The sequence below is a fragment of the Gopherus evgoodei genome, chromosome 10, assembly GCF_007399415.2.
Source record: "Gopherus evgoodei ecotype Sinaloan lineage chromosome 10, rGopEvg1_v1.p, whole genome shotgun sequence".
NCBI lineage: Eukaryota > Metazoa > Chordata > Testudines > Testudinidae > Gopherus > Gopherus evgoodei.
The window spans coordinates 52,042,348-52,060,488 of NC_044331.1; the positions used below are offsets into that span (position 1 = coordinate 52,042,348).

At 62.0% G+C, this 18,141-nt stretch overlaps 1 protein-coding gene across 2 annotated transcripts in view; it reads left to right on the forward strand.

The window, feature by feature from the left end:
* Positions 1 to 18,141, forward strand: part of LOC115658449 (mitochondrial import inner membrane translocase subunit TIM16-like) — a 204,141-nt gene that overhangs the window by 174,280 nt on the left and 11,720 nt on the right. For both annotated transcript variants that reach the window (XM_030577381.1, XM_030577383.1), the window contains exons 10-23: positions 811 to 865; positions 1,315 to 1,372; positions 2,832 to 2,977; positions 3,333 to 3,428; positions 4,882 to 5,022; positions 6,139 to 6,253; positions 6,491 to 6,666; positions 7,315 to 7,423; positions 8,430 to 8,516; positions 8,912 to 9,054; positions 10,597 to 10,701; positions 14,925 to 15,010; positions 15,998 to 16,139; positions 16,934 to 17,023. In XM_030577381.1, coding sequence (XP_030433241.1) covers positions 811 to 865; positions 1,315 to 1,372; positions 2,832 to 2,977; positions 3,333 to 3,428; positions 4,882 to 5,022; positions 6,139 to 6,253; positions 6,491 to 6,666; positions 7,315 to 7,423; positions 8,430 to 8,516; positions 8,912 to 9,054; positions 10,597 to 10,701; positions 14,925 to 15,010; positions 15,998 to 16,139; positions 16,934 to 17,023 — 1,549 coding nt within the window. The remainder of the gene's footprint in view (positions 1 to 810; positions 866 to 1,314; positions 1,373 to 2,831; positions 2,978 to 3,332; positions 3,429 to 4,881; positions 5,023 to 6,138; positions 6,254 to 6,490; positions 6,667 to 7,314; positions 7,424 to 8,429; positions 8,517 to 8,911; positions 9,055 to 10,596; positions 10,702 to 14,924; positions 15,011 to 15,997; positions 16,140 to 16,933; positions 17,024 to 18,141) is intronic.

Genomic DNA, 18,141 nt, shown 5'->3' on the forward strand with positions numbered 1-18,141 from the left:
GGGCTGCAGGGTAGCATGGGGAGCATACTTTCAGGCTCCTTTGTCTTTCAGGGCAGGGTCCCCCAGTGGGGACGGCCCGGGTGCCAGGATGTGACTGGACCCCACTGGGACGGTCTGGGCAACAGGCTGGGACTGGGTCCCGCTGGGACAGTCCGGGCGCTGGGCTGCGACTGGGCCTCGCTGGGACGGTCGCTGGGAGCTGGTCACTGAGCAGGCTGGAGCGCTGAGGCCCTTTGAAGAGCTTTATCTGCCTCTCCCTTTCCTTTCCCGCGTCCCTCCGGCGCACTCAGCGCCCCCGGCTGCAGCCGGCTGCTGTGTCCGGCAGCTCAATCTCCATATAAGGAGCTCACTCAAAGCTTTTTGACTTCAGTGCATTTTTATCCATTTCCAACTTGAGCAAAGGCTGTCAGCCCAGCCCTCAGCTCCTGAACCCCCGGGGCTGCCCCCGGCTCCCTCAGGGAAAGCCCCCTGTCAGGAGGGCTAGCATCTGGCCGTGTCCCTGTACCTGTGGGTGGTCACTCTGCTGGCCTGGGCCTGAGGGAAAAACAGGGGTGTCAGAACCAAACTGAAAAACCGAAGTGCTGCACTGGTGCTGCACCCTGCTGGGGAACATGCCCCGGAGCTGCTCCCTAACGGGGAGCCGTCCCACAGGCTGATTGAGAAGCCCAGGGTTCTGCTGGCATTGCCAGTTGCGACCTGCTGGCTGGCGCTGCCAGGTGTGTGCGGGGCCCGTGAGTGCTGGCAGCGGCATGGCTGATCCATAGGCCTGGCTCTGAGCTGTTCCCCTAACCAGGCTCCTTTGTCTTTCAGGGCAGCGATCCCACTCTTGGACCCCGACACTGGGCTCTTGGTGGTGGCTGGAAAGGTGAGTGCTGGGAGAGCTGGGCAGCCATGCTGCAGCTCTTGTAACTGGGGGGCCGGGGCTGTCCTTTGGGGCCCTGGGGCTCTCACCCCAAAGCATTTGGGCCAGGAGCATGGTTTCCCCCTTGTTCCCATAGTGGGGTTCAGCTGAGCAGGGCCCCCTTGTTCTAGACCCCTCTGCTCCCCCTTAGGTGAGGTTGGGTGCACTGCTAGTTCACTCCACTAGGGGGCATCACTGCCCTGTCCCCTTAGGGGGTGTCCCTAGGCAAGGGGTCTGACTCCATCCCTGGGGTGGAGGCAGTGGAATTTCACTGTCTCTGAAGCCCCCATGGCAGCTGGTGTGTCCAGGCGAGAGTTGGTTGCAGTGGTGCCGAGCCTGGACGGGGGAAGCCTGTTGTGCCTGCCTGGGGCCTCTGTGGCCAATTTGGCCCTGCCATCTTGTCTCTGTTTCAGGGTGAAAATCTCCTCTATTGCTTTGAAGTGTGCCCCTCGCTGCCAGCCCTGACACAGAGTGAGTATCCATCTGGTGGCTGCCCTGCACTTCCCTTCCCAAGCCCCATGGACCTGGGGTGCCTGGCCCCAGGAGCTGTTCTCAGGCCGTGGGAAGGGCTGACATGGCAGATGGGAAGCAGCCCACTTCTTTGGGGAGAGGCTTGGGTATTGGGGTCTCCCTGACTGCCCCCCCAAGAGACCCTCTGATATTAGCCAGTGGGTCCAGTCCACCCGAGTAGTGCTCCAATAACCAGCTGGTAAGTGCCCGTGGGACGTCCTGGGGTGCTGTGAGCTGTGTATAGTCTAAGGGCTGAGCCTGGTGACAGGGAATGAGTGAAACCCCAGGCCAGCTGGCAGCCCAACCCATGCCAGAGCAGTCCCTGACAGAGGGCACAGTGCTATGCCACACCCCCACAGTATGCCTGACCAATGCATTCAGTCGGTTACCGTGAGTGCCGCAGGCAGGGGGCTGCTCAGTGGTACCCCGTGTGGCGTGCTCTGGGAATGGCTGGGTGACACAGCGGAGCCCCTGTCTGTGGGGATGGCTCGGGCCCGGAGGAGGTCTACTAATGGGGCGGCTGTGCAGCCTGCAGGGCACACAGCGTCACGCTGGGGGAGCAGGGAACCCTGACCTCTGGAGGGCTGCCCTGGAAGCAGGGTCCTAGGAGAATTGGACCTGGGGCGAGGGTACAGCCAAGAGGTCCCCGGGTGTCAGGGGCCACGTATGGCAGCGCAGTGAATCACACCAGCCAGCGGCAAGGGTATCACCTAGCCGCAGTATGAGGAGCCCCAGGGAGTTGGCCTTGGACAGGGAAAACTCTGGGACTACTCAAGTGCTAAACTGGCCCTGAGGTACCCTGATTGCCCCCACACTTGCTGCCTGGTTTCGTTGGGTCAGCGTGTCTGGGGCTTCCCATGGTGCACGTGGCACAGGCTGGTGCAGTGATGCTGGCTCCTCCTTGTGCCACTGGCTGAGCCACACGAAAAGCAGCTATGAATGCCTGAAAGGCCAGTGTGGGGTGGTGGCTGGCAGGGGTAGTGCCCACAGGGCCAGGTAGATTGGCCTATGTGCTGAGTGCTGCCTTGCCTGAGGCTTTGGCAATTGAAACAAGGCCTTGCAACCTGGTGCAGAGAAAGCTCCCGCCCGTGCCCCAGGATGGCTGATCGGGGACGTGGTCTGTAACTGCACTGGGCACGGATGTCAAGTGAGCGACAAGCCTGCAAGGCTGTACTAGGATTGAGAGCGTGACTAGCCGCAGTGCCAAAGGGCCAAATTCAGCAGGGCAGGTGTGGGTACGTAAAGGGAAGGCCTGTGCCTGACTGAGGTCTGGCACGGCTGGGGTCTGTGTCCTTACCCCAGATGGCTCCGATGCCAGTAGATACCTGCTGATAGCCCCGCAGGCTGCCCGGCCTCTCCAGCCTCCTCCAGGTGATAGGCAGCACAGCCCCACTCACACCATATCTCCATTTCCCACTAGTGACCCAGTGTCTGACAGAGGGCAAGGCCAAGGGCGCCGCCCTGGTGCCAAAGCGGGCACTGGATGTCATGTCCTGCGAGGTGCTCAGAGTCCTGCAGCTGACGGACAGCTTCATTGTTCCCATCAGCTACACGGTGCCTCGCAAGGTGAGCTGGCCTGGGGGGCTAGGGCGGGCCTGGTCACGGATATCTGGCAGCCCTATGCCACCAGAAGATGGCCTGACTCCAAAGGATGATGTTAACCGTTTCAGGGCTTGGTTCTGAGCCGTGCTCTGTCCCTTCGCTCCCAGGAGCACATGGCTCAGCAGGTCCCCTGCGAACCCCAGGGCAGGTGCGGCCAGCTGCCCTGGCTACTGAAGAGCAGGACTGAGTCTTACCCTGCACCCCCTCTCCCCAGTAAGGTTCATGCTCACAGCGATGGTCCTGCCAGGGGGCCGGATCATGCCAGCCCTTCCTTGGCATATGGTTGCTCAGTGCCACTTACCGCCTGTGTCTCTTCCAGTCCTTGCAGGAGTTCCACGAAGATCTGTTCCCGGACTCCACTGGGCCCGTCCCCGCGGTATCAGCGCAGGGCTGGTGGGCAGGGGACAACAAGCAGGTACCCACCCAGCTGCTGACTTGGCCTTCGGAGACCCGGGGTGCCTGAGGAGAGGCACTTCTACAGCTTCTCTCCATTGCTACCGCCACTGGTGCCAGGGTGCCCTTCCCCTCCATTGGTGCCAAGGGTGCGAGCTCCCCCATTGGTGCTGGTTGTGAAGCCCCCCTAGGGCTGGTGCAACCATTTAGGCAAACTAGGCGGCCGCCTAGGGTACCTAGTGGTTGGGGGCACCTAAAAGTCCCCACAAGCGAGGAGGTGGAGTGGAGGTGAGCTGGGGCAGGCGGCACGGGGAGGACCGCCCGCATTAATGGGGGGGGGCACACAGGGGAACAGCTCCCAGCGCACCTCCACTCCGCCTGCTCCGCTGAGCACACAGCCCAGCCCTAAGTCTCCTCCGATCAGCACTGCAAGCCTGGGTGGGGAGAAGAATTAGAGCAGCACCAGCATGCTCAGTGGAGGAGGCGGAGCCGAGGTAAGCTGGGGCGGGCTCCCCAGGCAGGGTTAGCTGCCGTGGCGGGGGGAAGTCTTCCCAGGTAGGGTTAGCTGCCGGGGAGAGGGGGGAAGTGTCCCCAGGCAGGGTTAGCTGCCGCGGGGGGGGAGAGGGGGGAAATCTCCCCAGGTAGGGTTAGCTGCTGGGGGGGGAAGTCTCCCCAGGTAGGGTTAGCTGCCGGGGAGAGGGGGGAAGTGTCCCCAGGCAGGGTTAGCTGCCGCGGGGCGGGGGAGAGGGGGGAAATCTCCCCAGGTAGGGTTAGCTGCCGGGGGGGGGGCAGGGGGAGTCTCCCTGGGTGGGGTTAGTTGCTGTGGGGGATGGGGGGGAGAGGAGTTAGCTGTCACGGTTGAGGGGGTAGCTGCTGTGGGAGGGGGTCCCTGGGTGGGGGGCTGAGTTAGCTGCTGGCGGGAGGGTAGCTGGGTATAGGGTGAAAGGTGGAAGTTTTGCCTAGGGCACAAAACTTCCTTGCACCGGCCCTGAAGCCCCCCCATTGGCACCAGTGGTATAAGCCCCCACACTGGTGCCAAGGGCGTGAGCCCCCACTGTTGGTGCCAGTGGTTTGAGGCCCTCCCCATTGGTACTGGAGTACAAGGGCTCCCCCGTTGGTGCCATTGGTGTGAGCCTACCACCCACCATTGGTGCTGGGGGTGTGAGGCTACTGTGCTACTCAGTGCTATTATGGCTTTCGCCAAGGAGGCTGGTCACCACCAGGGCGGGTCTCCATGACGTGACATTTCGGAGTCAGCGTCTTGTCCATTCCCACCATCGCTGAGCCGGCGGTGGCAGCTCTGGGATCCGCCCCCATGTAGAGCAGGCTGGGGCTCCTGCCCCCCCCCCCCGCCCAGGGTGACCATTCCGGGGAGTGCCACCCTTTGTAGGCTTCAGAGAGCCCCCTGCGGGTGATGAGGGGGTTGGGGTGGCAGCCACGGTGCTGGGAAGTGACCCTCTGCTGCTGCCCGTCAGGTGGAGAAGATGAGCCTGAACCCGGCCCGCAGGCCCCGGGAGATCTTCACCTCCTGCCTGTGTCCCCCTGCCCAGCGTGAGGAGCCTGCACCACCCACCACCCAGCAGCCTGCCATCCGCTCTGGGGACGTGGACAGGAGTGTGAGTGACTGGCCTTGCTAGAGCTGCCAGCCCACAGGGCAGGGGCTGCCTCGGGGTCCCACACACTGACACATCGCTGGGGTGCTGCCAAGCTCCCAGCGTGCACTGGGGTGTGGGGCACACCTGGCCTGGGGTGCTGGGGCAGTCACCCCAGAACCTGGGCAGGTGTGTGCAGGGTGGCGCAGGAGTGAGGGTGGGGCCAGGACTGTGACAGACAGCCACGGAAAGGGTTGGGGGGGGCATTAGTGTCGTGTGGGGTGAAAGGCTTGTGGAGGGCGGGGGCAGCCTGGATCCCACACCCCTGCCAGTGTCTGAGTGCTATAGCCCCACACGCTGCCCCTTTGATCCTGACCAGCAGCCCCCCAGCTCTGCCAGCCCTGCCCCCCACCTCTGCCCATGCCTTCAATCCCAACCTGCCCTCAACCTCTGCCAGCCCTGCCAACACCCTCCAATCCTGACCTGCCCCCCAGCCCTATCAACAACCTCCAATCTTGACCTGCCCCTCCCAGCTCTGCCAGCCCTGCCCTCCAGCTCTGCCACACCCTCCAGTCCTGACCTGCTCCCCCATCTCTGCCAGCCCTGCCCCCCAGCTCTGCCAACACCTTCCAATTCTGACCTGCCCCCCCGCTCTGCCAGCCTTGCCCCCCAGGTCTGCCAAACCCTCCAATCCCAACCTGCCCCCCCAGCTCTGCCAGCCTTTCCACCCCAACTCTGCCAGCCCTGCTCCAACATCTTCCAACACCCTCCAGTCCCAACCTGCCTCCCATCTCTGCCAACACCCTCCAATCCCAGCCTGCCCCCTGCTCTGCCCGTGCTGCCCCCTGCTCTGCCCGTGCTGCCCCCACCTCTGCCAACACCCTTGAATCCTGACCTGCCTCCCAGCTCTGCCAATACTTTCCAATCCAATCAGCAGCCCTTGGCTATTCTAGCCCAGCATTAGATTCTCCCAGCTACCCCCCATTCCTGATGACTCCCAGGAGCTGCAGCTCCCATTCCCCATGGGTTGGCACCTGACCACTGTCTGGTTCCCTGCCTGGCTGCATTGGGTGGAAGGCTGGGGCTTTGGCCAGGCTGTTTAACCCCCTGACTCACTGTGGGGTCTGTTCTTCCCCCCAGGAGGGCAGTGGCCTCTCGTCTCCCCCCAGCTCCCTGAGCTCTCCCTCCAGCTCAGCCCCATCTCTCTCTACCACCAGCCCCAGTCCCAGTCAGAAGTCCCTGCAGAGCATTCTGGGTAAGTGTGAGTAGCCGCTCACGGGGGCGGGGGCGTTTGGCTAGGTGGGTGCAGCCTGGAGCCAGGTGCAAGGCGGCTGTGATGCCCAGGGCACTCTGCCGTCTCCTGGAAGATGGGCAGAGAGAGGAGCGGCAGCTGGCGCCCAGCTCTTCCTCAGCCCAGGCAGGCAGCCAGAACTGGGGATGGTCCGTGAGGCCTTGGAGGCAAATCCCTCACTCCTGCCCTCATCCCCCCCAGGGCCCAGCTCCAAGTTCCGTCACACCCTGGGTACGGTGCTGCCCCGCAGCACCCACATCACCAACCTCAAGGGGCTGAACCTCACCACACCAGGAGAGAGCGACGGCATCTGCGCCAACCGGCTGCGCGTCGCCATCCCGCTGCTGTCAGCAGGCGGGCAGATCGCCGTGCTGGAGGTAGGTGTGCAGCTGGGCTGAGCGCTGCTGGGATTTGCCATGGCATGGGTGTGGTGTGGGCCCTGGATGGGCAAGCTTCCCTGCCAGCGTGCCTCCACCCGGCCCCTCCCCAGGGCTGAAAGAGCCATGGCCCGCTCTGCTGCGGCTGCTGCTCACTGTCCAAGGGGAGTGGCTGGAGGCGCTGCTGAGACTGCATTCCCTGGCTGGCCTAGGCCCTGGCACCGCGGTATCATGCAGAGGACCTAGTGGGGCTGGGCTCCTGGGTGTGGGGCCTGCCTCCCCCCAGCCGGCCCCACTCTGACAGCTCAGTGTGCTGTAGGCACATGTCCCCAAGGAGATCACACATGTGGGGTGAGAACTCTGGTGTCAAACCCCCCAGCCCCGCCTGCCTGCACTGAAGGGCTGATCCCCTAGGTGTTAGCAATAGCGGATCTGTAATCCCCTCTGTGACCCAGCCACTAGAGGGCACTGTCGCACACACAGTGCTGCCACCAAGGCTCATCACACATGGCCTGGGGAGGGTGGTGCTGAGATGGGAGGTGGGGGAGAGAGGAAGCAACGCACCATCCTCTCTGCTGGAGCATGCCTGGGGATGGGGTGAAGGTAACCAAGCTGCTGTGCTGCGTTGACTGCGGGGCTCTGCTGCAGCTCTCCAAGCCGGGCCGGCTCCCTGACACATCCGTGCCCACCATCGAGAATGGGACGCCGGTCGCAGACTTCTGCTGGGACCCCTTCGACCTGCAGCGCCTTGCAGTAGGTGCGTGAACTCTCTGTCCTCCCCTAATGCCCGGCTCCCCACTGCGGGGGCTGGGGCTGTGCTGCTGGCCTGGGAGAACTCTCCTCATTTCAGGCCCATGTCCAGGGCTGTCTGATGCTCTCACCCTTCCAGGACACACTGCTGCCCTTCTCTGGTGCCTTCCTCCACAGATCTCCAACGCTTTGTAGACCTTCAGTAGGCCCCCTAGACCTTCCCCCACCTCACCCACAAAGGGAATCTGTGTAATCTCATTTTACAGATGGGGAAACTGAGGCACAGTTTCTATTCCCTTACCCAAGGTCAGCCAGGTGGCAGAGCCAGGAGTAGAATCTCTGATTCCCAGCCCTGGGATCTGGTCCCCCTGCTTCCCGTTACTGCTAGATCTCCTCTCATAGGCTAGTGAGTTCCTGATCCTGAGCAGTGTGGTCTAGTGGTTGTTTCAGGACCCGTCGGGCAGGTTGGATTCTAGCCCCAGCTTTGCCGCTGACTTTCTGGGTAGCCACGGGACAGTTACTGCTGCAGGACAGGGTTCCGTGCCTCAGTTTCCCCACCTGTGGAATGAGGCTGATGCCACTGACTCCAGCAGAACCGACAAGTGCAGAATGTCCTTGTTTCCCAACTATTGTTGCCATTGCCTTGGGGCTCCTCGGCTGGGTCCCTTCCCCCATGGATTTCAGTGGGTGATTAAAACAGGCCAAGCAATCTCTGGGAAATGGGAGTGGGAGGTTTTTAGGAATGCTTGAAAATGAAGTTTTAGCAGTTTTTAAAACGTGTTGGGGGCCACTCGGGGTGTGGACACATTTCAGGTTGTCCTGCTGCCTTGGCCCCTTGTCCTTCCCAGAGGACAGCTCACATCCCTGATCTTTGCCTGCCCAAGGCCCCAGCATCCCAAGGGGCAGAGGCTGTTAGCGCCTGCCTGCTCCTGGGGCCTTCCAGGCACTGGTGCCCAGCACCCATTAGCACCTGGCTCATTCTTTGTCTCTGTTTGGCCACCTCGGGCGTTCAGCGGGTGACGATGCCAAGATCCGACTGTGGCGAATCCCCCCCGGAGGGCTGCAGGAAACGCTGCTGGAGCCTGAGGCCGTGCTCAGAGGTAAGGGCTGTGGGGGTGTCTACCAGTCATGCTGCGCTGGAGCCAAGCTTTCCCTTCAGTTGATGAGCCCGTCTCTAAGCTGGGGCCTGCAGAGCAAACCATCCGGAGGGGACAGGAGTGTAGCACTGCTGGAGAAACAGAGCCCCAGGATTTGCCAGCTGGCTGGCTCCCTCGGTGTCTGGTGGGGTGCAGATGGGGCGTTGGTGCTGTCACCGCTCTGTCCCTCTAACCAAGCCTTGTTTCAATAGACCAGGCTCGCCGGCTCCTTGCTTTGGGCTTCACGTGCCGTGCGCTTGGGGGATCTGAACAGAGCACCAGGGCACATCAGCTCCTGTCGCGCCCTGGCTCCCTTGCCCATGCCAGGCCACGGAGATCTCCCCTCTCTCTTCCCCAAGGTCACACAGAGAAGATCTACTCCCTCAAATTCCACCCCCTGGCTGCAGACATACTGGCTTCCTCCTCCTACGACATGAGCGTGCGGATCTGGGACCTGCAGGCGGGCAGGGAGGAGCTGTGCCTGAGGGGGCACCGAGACCAGGTAGGGGGCAAGTGAGGCCAGGGCAAAGCAGTGCCTGGCGTGGGGATCTGTGTGGGGAAGGCAGGGGGAGGCTGGTGCTGGTGGATGCCCTGATGTGCCAAGGGGCAAGGGAAAGGAGTCACCACGGGCAGGCAAGGCCTGCAGTTCCCCCACACTGCAACAGGGGAGGGTGCAGTCAGTGACATGGAGTGTGGCTGTCGTTGCCGGAGAAATATACAGGGCTTTTTAAAATGGATAAACATGCAGCTGGCCATAGCCAGGGAGATGAGAATCCCCCATAGCCTGCTGTAGGCTGCACCCCTCCTGAGAGATGGTCATTCCCACAATGCTCCCGTGGGACCCTAAGCCAGGCAGCATGGCCAAGAACACAGGGGACAGCTTGTGTCTGGCAGTTGGGGCGTGTCAGCCCTCTGTGTGCCAGGGGTCAGCTCTGAAACCCACGCAGGGGGGTAGCTCCTTCCAGCTGGATCCTTCCAGATGAGCTTGGCACCAGCCCACTCCCAGACCAGCCTGACTCTCCGGGCTGCAGCGCCTGCCCGGCCCGGCTGCTGGCTCGTGCCCAGGGCGGCACCGGCAGAGCTCTGGCTGCAGGGGTGTGAGCTCCAGTCACTGTCCCAGGATCAATGTGGGTGAAGGCAGCTGAGAGCGGAAAGCCAGGAGCTGTACTGCGAAGCAGTGCTGTTAGTGTATACGCCCCCAGAACAGAGGCACTGCATCCTAACTGGCCTTTGCCAGCCAACGTCTCAGACGGACCACTGAGCCTCATGGCGACAGTGCTAGGAAGGCTCTGCCCACGGCCACTCCCTGCACTCCCCAGCAGGACTCGGGACAGATGGGACCGCATTGGCAGGGTGTGGGAATCAGCACCTGCCAGGTGTGTCTGTTTGCTTGTGGGCATGTGGTGGGCTGGGACCTGAGCTAAGAGAGCCCCTGTCTCTGGGGGGCCTGTCTGTGGAACTGATGGCCAGATCCCACCCTGCATGCCCTCAGTATTCCCATCCCCAGCCGGTGTGGTTCAGGAGTGCAGGCCAGCCTGGCGTGTCCAGAGCCACGTCCCCATACCGGTGCCAGGCTGCGTGGGACACACTGGGCGTGGGCTACAAGTGCCAATCAGAAATCTGAGCGTCTCCATGGGGGGAGACTGGCATAGCTGAACTGATTTAAACTGGCGCAGGTTCAGCATGGGAGCGAGGCCTGGCAGAGGCAGCCGCAGCGAGTCTGTGGCTGTCCGGCGTGGGGCTGGGCCCCCTTCTCCGGCACACATAGGCTGATTCAGCCAGCAGGCCCCCTGTTGATTCTCCCCTTCCCTGCAGAGGTCCTCCACTGCCACGGTCCATGCTGCCCCACTCTGCTTTAACCCTTCCAGCGTGATCCGCCAGCCTCTCCCAAGCCGGCTCCTCACGGTCGCAACTTGGATTGGGGAGCCCCAGTCTGCCCACCCCGTCGCTGCCAGCCCTTCCCTGCTTACCATGCTCAATGAGCACCACGCGGCCGGTACCCAGGGCCAGGACATGCGTGATGCAGGCAGTGGGTGTCTTTCAGATCTTCAGCCTGGCTTGGAGTCCGGATGGCCGGAAGCTGGCCACAGTCAGCAAGGATGGCAGAGTGCGGGTCTATGCGCCCCGCCAGTCGTCGGAGCCCGAGCAGGTGAGGGATCAGTCGCTTCCTCTTGGGGGGGGGGGTGGAGGGGAGGGCATGATGGAGCTAGTCATGGAGCTGTGGGGGACCAGGAGAGAGCTGTGGGGCACAGGGGTCCCTATGGGGGTGTCACGGAGTCCCTGGGCGATGCTCTGGAACTGCTCCCCACCAAGCCAGTCAGGACTTTGGGGAGCCTCCTCTCCCTTGGAGCAGACTTGTTCAGGGCAAGAAGCTCACACATCTTCACCTCCTGGGTCTCTCCTTGGAGCATTCAGCATCCTCTGCCCCTCTGTGCACTTCCCACAGTGAGCCCACCCAGGGGGTCCTGGGGAAGTCACAGGGTCCTGCACCCCCACTTTGCAGTCAGACGTGACTCTCAGCCAGCCAGTAAAACAGAAGCTTATTAGATGACAGGAACACGGTCTAAAACAGAGCTTGTAGGTACAGCGAACAGGACCCCTCGGCAGTGTCCATTCTGGCGGACAGTGAGCCAGACCCCCACATCTGCACTTCACTCCTCTTCCCCAGCCAGCTCCAGACTAACAACCCCCTCCAGCCCCTCTTCTCTGCTCAGCCCCTTTCCTGGGCCGGAGGTCACTTGACCTCTTTGTCTCCAACACCTTCAGCTGGCACTTCTGCAGAGAAGGGGCCCAGGCCATCAGTTGCTAGGAGACAGAGTGTCAGGCATTTAGGTGCACTGGCCCCTTCCTCTGCAGCAATCGCACACCCTTATTCCACCACCTAGATATTAAGAACTGCATAGGGGACGCTGAGGCACCAACACAGTATTCAGAAAAAACATTAAGAACATTCCCAGTTTGTCACATCTCTCCCTCCTTCAAGACTGAACTGAGCGAGGTCACTTCAGCCAGTGACCTGGGGAAGTTTGAACCCACCAACGTTCCCAGGGATGCTCCAGCATCTCTCCCATTCATTGGTGTGAGTTACACCAGGACAGTCCAGTCTCACGCCCTCCCTTAGGTCAGGTGTGCTTGATGGCACTTGCAGGTCGCATGTGGGAAGGTTTTGCCACCCCAATACGCCTGGGGTTCAAACTGGGACGGGGTCTTCTCCCAGCACCCTGGTCTGTGATTTGGGCTCTTGGTTAAGAGCCCCCATCTTGGCTTTGACCAGCTCTGGGCTTGGGCAGCCACTTCCCACCTTGTGTCCCAGATACAACACTTCTGCCTTCCCCACCTTACACTTTCCAGCTTTTACAGTCAGTCCCACCTCCTTGAGGCAGCCCAGCCTCCTCTTCACCTGGGACACCTGTTCCTCCCAGGTCTGGCTAAAGATGCACCTGTTATCAGTCTGCCAGGGCCAAGTTCTCCATCGCCCTCTGCTTGTCTAGAATCTCCCCAGGCCTAGGCATGGGGTCAGCATCGGACACTGTGATGGCTTTAAGCTTCTGATAGGATGATCTGGTTTTGTGGGGGCTATCTCCCTTGAGGATCAGCCCCACGGGTGAGGCCCATGGGCTGTAAAACGGCTAGATCACATCTAAAGCCAGCATGTCCTTGACCTCTCTTTCCAGGTTCTGGGTTGCTTTCTCAGTGACTCTGAACGGGGAACACCTGATGGGGAGATTGGCTCCCACCTCAGGGAAGAGATCCACCAGAGGTGTCTTCCCCCTTCTCCCAATCCTCCCCTTTCAGGTCCAGGAGTCCCCTCACTCTCCTCCCATACAGCAGCTCAAAAGAGAAGAACCCTTGTGGATTCCTGGGGCACCACCAGCTGCCTCCCAATTCCTCCCAGTTCTACTTCCTTTTCGGGAGCCCATTTCCAGTACAGGAATCTGTTCTCCCATAGGACTCTGTCCCTGCAGCCTTCCCCAAGGGTTTGCAGCGCTGTGGCCAGCAAGTTCCCTCAGCTTCTCCAAGGAGGGATCCCTCTGCAGCTCGGTCTGGGATTCAGCTGCTGGGGCACGGAGTGGGACCTGCTCCCTCTCGCTGGCTGGGCCTGGGGTCACAGCCCCCCTGAGCCTTGTCCCTGGTAGCTCCCTCCCTGCTGTGTAATCACTTCCCAGCAGCACGTCTGGACCAGGCAAACCTGATTGGCAGCCGCCCTGCCCTGCCCTGCCTTGGTGTCCCCCCAGTCAGCTGGGATCTCAGCTCCCCCCTCGTCCCCCCCCCGTGCTCAGCACTGCCCTTGCTATCCCAGTGGGAGCGGGCAGCGAGCTCCTTGCTTTGGTCACAGCATCAGAGCCAGCAGGGGAGCGGGGAGCATCTCTCCCTCCCACTCTGACCCAGGGGGCTGGTTACATGTAGGCAGGTATCTTGAGCCCAGCAGCCCCTCCCCCCTGCCAGCCAGGTAATTTACATTTTCACTGACCATTTCCATCCTAGCCAGTTGGTTCCCTGGATTTGAATTCAAATCCTCGGCCGTTACAGGAGCAGTGCCTGGATCCTGTCCCAAAGAGACACAGTCACCCCCCTACAGGGCCTCCCAGCCAATATCCTGGAGAACCAACTACCAGCCAGCCCGACCCTTCCTGGGTCTGCACAGGGATCCGGGCCATAGGCAGGGCAAGGGGCTTCACCCCAGGGACCTTCACCCAGGTCCCACAGCCCCTCAGCATCTGCGGCTGCACCACCACAGTTCTCTCTGTCCCAGGGTCTCGCCACCCCATGTGTGTTTCCCAACTGACCTCTGGGCAGCCCCCTATGTCTCTCCGCTCGCCATCGCCAGTCCATGCTGCTGCTGCTGCTGCTTCTCCTGCAGCTTTTGCTCAGGCTCTTGTTCTCTCTCATGGTCCTCTCGCTCCCTCGGACTCTGCTCCCATCCGTCTCTGATCCCCTGATGGAGAACCCGATCGTGAAGACCCTCGTCTGGTTGGGGACCAGACTCTCGGGGATGCCTGGCTGCTGCTCCAGCTGCTCCCAGATCCTCTTGTAGCCCCATCTGGGTCTGGAATCTGCTCCTCAGAGCGGTCCTCTTCCTCCATCTGTACGATTAACTGTGCCTTGGTGAACGTCCCCATGCGTAACCCTCTCTTTGTGCACAGGATCACAATGTCCTCCTTAAGGAGACGGTGATAGGCCATCACTTCACCGTTCCCAAGTTGCTCTGGACTCACAGGCCTGCGTGCTCTTGGCTCCCCCATGGTTTCCAGGAAGAACCCCTGGTGTGCCAGCCCTTCTCGTGATCACCACCTCTTTGCCAGGATCGAGCTGCAGACTCCTCCGCCCCTGGAACTGCTCCTGCAATCCCCAGGGGAACCCTGCTACTGCAAAAATCCTTCTCTCTCCCAGGGTCGAGCGGCAAGCTCCTCCGCCCCGAGTCTGCTCGCTGCAATCCTCAGGGGTACCCCGTTACTCCAACAGTCCTTCTCGCTGGTCACACACTCCCAGAAGTTAACCGCTCCCTGAAACCATCCCTCTCTGAGCCTTCAGCTCATCTGGTCCTCATTATCCCGCCTTTGTTTTACTGCTCCCCAGTCACTTACTGCAAGCAGCGCCATTCACGGGGTGCAGTACATCCCACCTCTGCCACCAATTGTCACAGAGTCCCTGGGCGATGCTCTGGAACTGCTCCCCAGCGGGGTCCTGGGGAAGCCACAGGGTCCTGCATTCCCACTTTGCAGTCAGAGGTGACTCTCAGCCAGCCAGTAAAACAGAGTTTATTCGATAACAGGAACATGGTCTAAAACAGAGCTTGTAGGTACAGCGAACAGGGCCCCTCAGCCGGGTCCATTCTGGGGGATAGTGAGCCAGACCCCCACATCTGCACTTCACTCCTCTTCCCCAGCCAGCTCCAGACTAACAACCCCTTCCGGGCCAGGACGTCACCTGACCTCTTTGTCTCCAACACCTTCAGCTGGCACCTTTGCAGAGAAGGGGCCCAGGCCATCAGCTGCTAGGAGACAGAGTGCAAGGCATTTAGGTGCACTGGCCCCTTCCTCTGCAGCAATCACACACCCTTATTCCACCACCTAGATATTAAGAACTGCATAGGGGACGGTGAGGCACCAACACAGTATTCAGAAAAAACATTAAGAACTTTCCCTGTTCGTCACATTGGGTGCTTGGCTGGTAGCAGGGGGAGTGGGCAGCATGGAAGCAGTGTGCTCTGCTGTGCCCAGCCAGTCACATGCTTCCACTCCTGCCTCCCTGTCTTGCCCCGAATCTGCCCTGCGCAGCCTGTCCCCCTTTGCCACCGGCCATGGTGGAGGCAGCTGTACAGGGAGCATGGAGGGCGTATGCCGGAGAGTCACGGTTCTCTCCCCGCCACAGGAAGGCCCCGGCCCCGAGGGCGGGCGAGGTGCGAGGCTGGTCTGGGTCTGTGGTGGCCGCTTCCTGCTTGTGTCTGGCTTCGACAGGTAAGGGCTGGTGCTGTGTCCCCAAGCCGGCAGTCACCTGCACAGGTCATGGCCCTGCGTTAAGTTCAATTGCCATGGTCCTAGCAGTGCAGCCACCCCTGGGGGGAAGACGGCAGCTGACCCCACATGCAGGCTGTGGCGCTGAATTGCACTGATCGCTGTGCCCTCAGTCAGGCTGTGCCGTTTGCTCTGCAAGGCAAGGCTCTGGAGCGAGCGATGCCAGCTTTGTGCCAGTGCCTGGAGCAGCCAGGCAACCAGCTACACCCTCCCCAGAGGGACCACCCAAGGGGTCAGTCACTTCCTGGCTGGGTTGCGTGGCTGACCATGCTGCAGAGTCCCAGCTTGGATAACTGCTCTGCTGGGGACCCCAGATCACCCTATGGAGCCAGGGGTTGCTGATGCATGCTGGCCCTGCCACCCCACGGGGCTGCATTCCCGAGCAAGCCACGCACTCCCTGGGACACTGGAGCCGGTTTGCAGAGGAAGCCCCAGGGGGTCCTTGGGGACCAGCCAGGAGCCTGCAGCTGCACCAGGTGGGGTGCGGGGTGGCTCTGGTAGCGCAACAGGAGGCCTCGTGAGAGGTGGCCCCAGCGAGGGGCCCAGGAGGCAAGGCCACCTGCCATTCTGCAGATCTCCCTGCCGGGAGCCATGCTTGGGCCCCGAAGCCAGATCCATCCGCCCTGCTCTGCACCTGGCCTTTATCAAGACACCAGGTCAACACCCTGGCACTGCGTCCATCTCCCTGCTGCCCGGCCTGCGAATTCCTGTGTCCCAGCTCCCCTGCCCGGCCCGGTGCACATCCGAACTGGGAGGCAGCCGCAGCCACAGCCTGAGCCGAGCCGGCCTCCGTGCCGCTTGGCCTCCTGCATGGCAGTGCCCCAGGAATGGGATCACCAAGGGAGCAGCATCTTCCCGCAGGAGGGCTAGGGCAGCTGTGTGGTGAGCTGGTGTCAGGCCCTGCTGATCCGCACCATGTTCTCTACGCAGCCGCAGCGATCGCCAGCTGTACCTGTCTGATGCAGCGTCCCTGGCAGCTGGGCCTCTGGCAGTGGTGAGCATCGACACGGCTCCATCCACCCTCATCCCCTTCTACGATCCGGACACCAGCGTGGTCTTCCTCACCGGCAAGGTGAGTGTCTGGCGGAGGGGCAACTCAGCCAGTTCCTTGCCAGCCCTGCCAGGGGCTGGGCATAGGAGCCAACCTGGAAGTGAGTTGCAGAGCGAGGTCCCGGTGGAGCCAGGAGTGCGACAGGCCCCATTCTCATCTCTCCACTGTCACTGCGGATGGCATGTCCCGGCCAAGCTGCCAGGCCTCAGACTGTTCCAGGATACCAGTGGGGCTGCCCCAGGCCACTGGGCAGTCGAGGAGCCCGTGGCTTTGGAGAAAGGGCCATCAGCGTCTGGGCTCTGCCTGTCCCACAGGGCATGGCACATGGGTGTGAGCCTGGGAGAGGCATTGCCTGGCAGCCCAGCAGGGAGTGCCCCCGTGCCTGGCCACTGGGGCATCAGTGACCACGCTCTGTTTTGGGTGGGGGGTCTCCAGAGGGCTCGGCCCCAGGATGATGGAGTGGAGTCCCCCTGCGCAGGGGATCAGCTCCCTGCCTGGACCCCCGTTGGGAGGCTGTTGGCCTGGACAGTCCCACTGGCTCCATCCCACGGCAGCCAAGCTTCAGGCCATGCTCTCAGTGCAGCCGGCCCTGGAGAGCTGGGGGCTGCTCCTCCTCTGGGTCCTGCCACGGAACCTCCCCATGGCCTCCCTTCCCGTGATGCCAGGAGGCTGCTGCGTCCCAGCTGGCTCGCCACACACCACGACAATGCCAGGGGGACATGGCAGCCCCCCCCAGACATCGGCACCCGGCCTGTCCGCACCCCGTACATCACCAGCTCTCTCCTCACGCGACTCTCCTTGCCCTTGGCATTTAGGGTGACACAAGAGTCTTTGTCTACGAGCTGGTCCCCGAGGCGCCCTTCTTCCTGGAGTGCAACAGCTTCGCCTCCAGCGATCCTCACAAGGTACCGGGGCTGGTGGGGAGAGGGCCCTGGGCAGAGGGAGCAGGGTAACCTCTGCAGTGCCAGGCCAGCTGCCCACTCACAAAGGCAGGGGCTCCAGCCACCCCCAGTTGAGCTCTGCTTGTGCAGCGTGTGCCCTGGCCTTCCCCAGTCAAGCTAGGCCTGGGGGTGGCCTGGCAACGCCTGCCTTTGCTGCTGCCCTCCTTGGCTGGCAGCAGGTTTCTGTGAGGCTGGGTGGATGGGGCAGCTGCCCGGCTGGCTGGGTTGGAACAGCTGGATCTCCCAACAGCTGATGAGCGCAGAGACCCCAAAGTCTCTGCTCCCCGGCTCAGTCCTGATCTGTGCATGGGGGAGGATTTCTGTATCCACCGGCCAAGCAAGGAGACCTGAGTGCTCCATGCCAGCTGTCCTGGCTCGAACGGCCCCAGGCCATGATGGCTCTGTCACACCAGGGGCACAGTCCCGGTCCAGGCCACATCGCTGCATCAGAGCATGGCAGAGCGGGCACAGCCGGGATCTAGTGACAGCAAAGCCCTCTGCGCCTTGGGGGTCGCCGTGCAGGGCTATCCCCGATCACATGTTCCCCAGGGCTTGACCAGCCCAGTGCTCAGCAGCCCAGGGACGGGCTGTGTAACCCCATCCCCGGGAGACCGGGCCACATCCCCAGACAGATCCACTCCTACCTCACCCCTCCTTTTCTCTGTCAATCCTGCAGCTGGGACCGCGCCACTCCGTTCCCTTGTATAGCAGGTGCAAATCCGCCCTCTAGTGGCCATCCAGGGGAGTCACTCTCTCCAGTGCTCAAGGCGTTATAGCACAGCAATTCCCCGACATGGCCACTAGAGGGCCTCGTGGTGCCATGGGGTGTGTGCAGGAACACGGGTGTAAACGCGTGCTACGTATGCAGGAGGAATCCACTCCAGAGACAGGTGGTGCTGCCCACCCGTGTGTGCAGGGGAAGCCCCCTGGCAGTGCCCCCAGCCCCTCACCCCCAAGTCCAGGCTGTCAGCTGCCCCCCGGGCCGTTGGAGTCTGCAGCGGTCCCTCTCGCTGCACGCTGGCCAGGGTTGAGCAGAAGCACCGCATCCCTCCCTGGGCATGGGTGTCCATGGGCAGGCACCA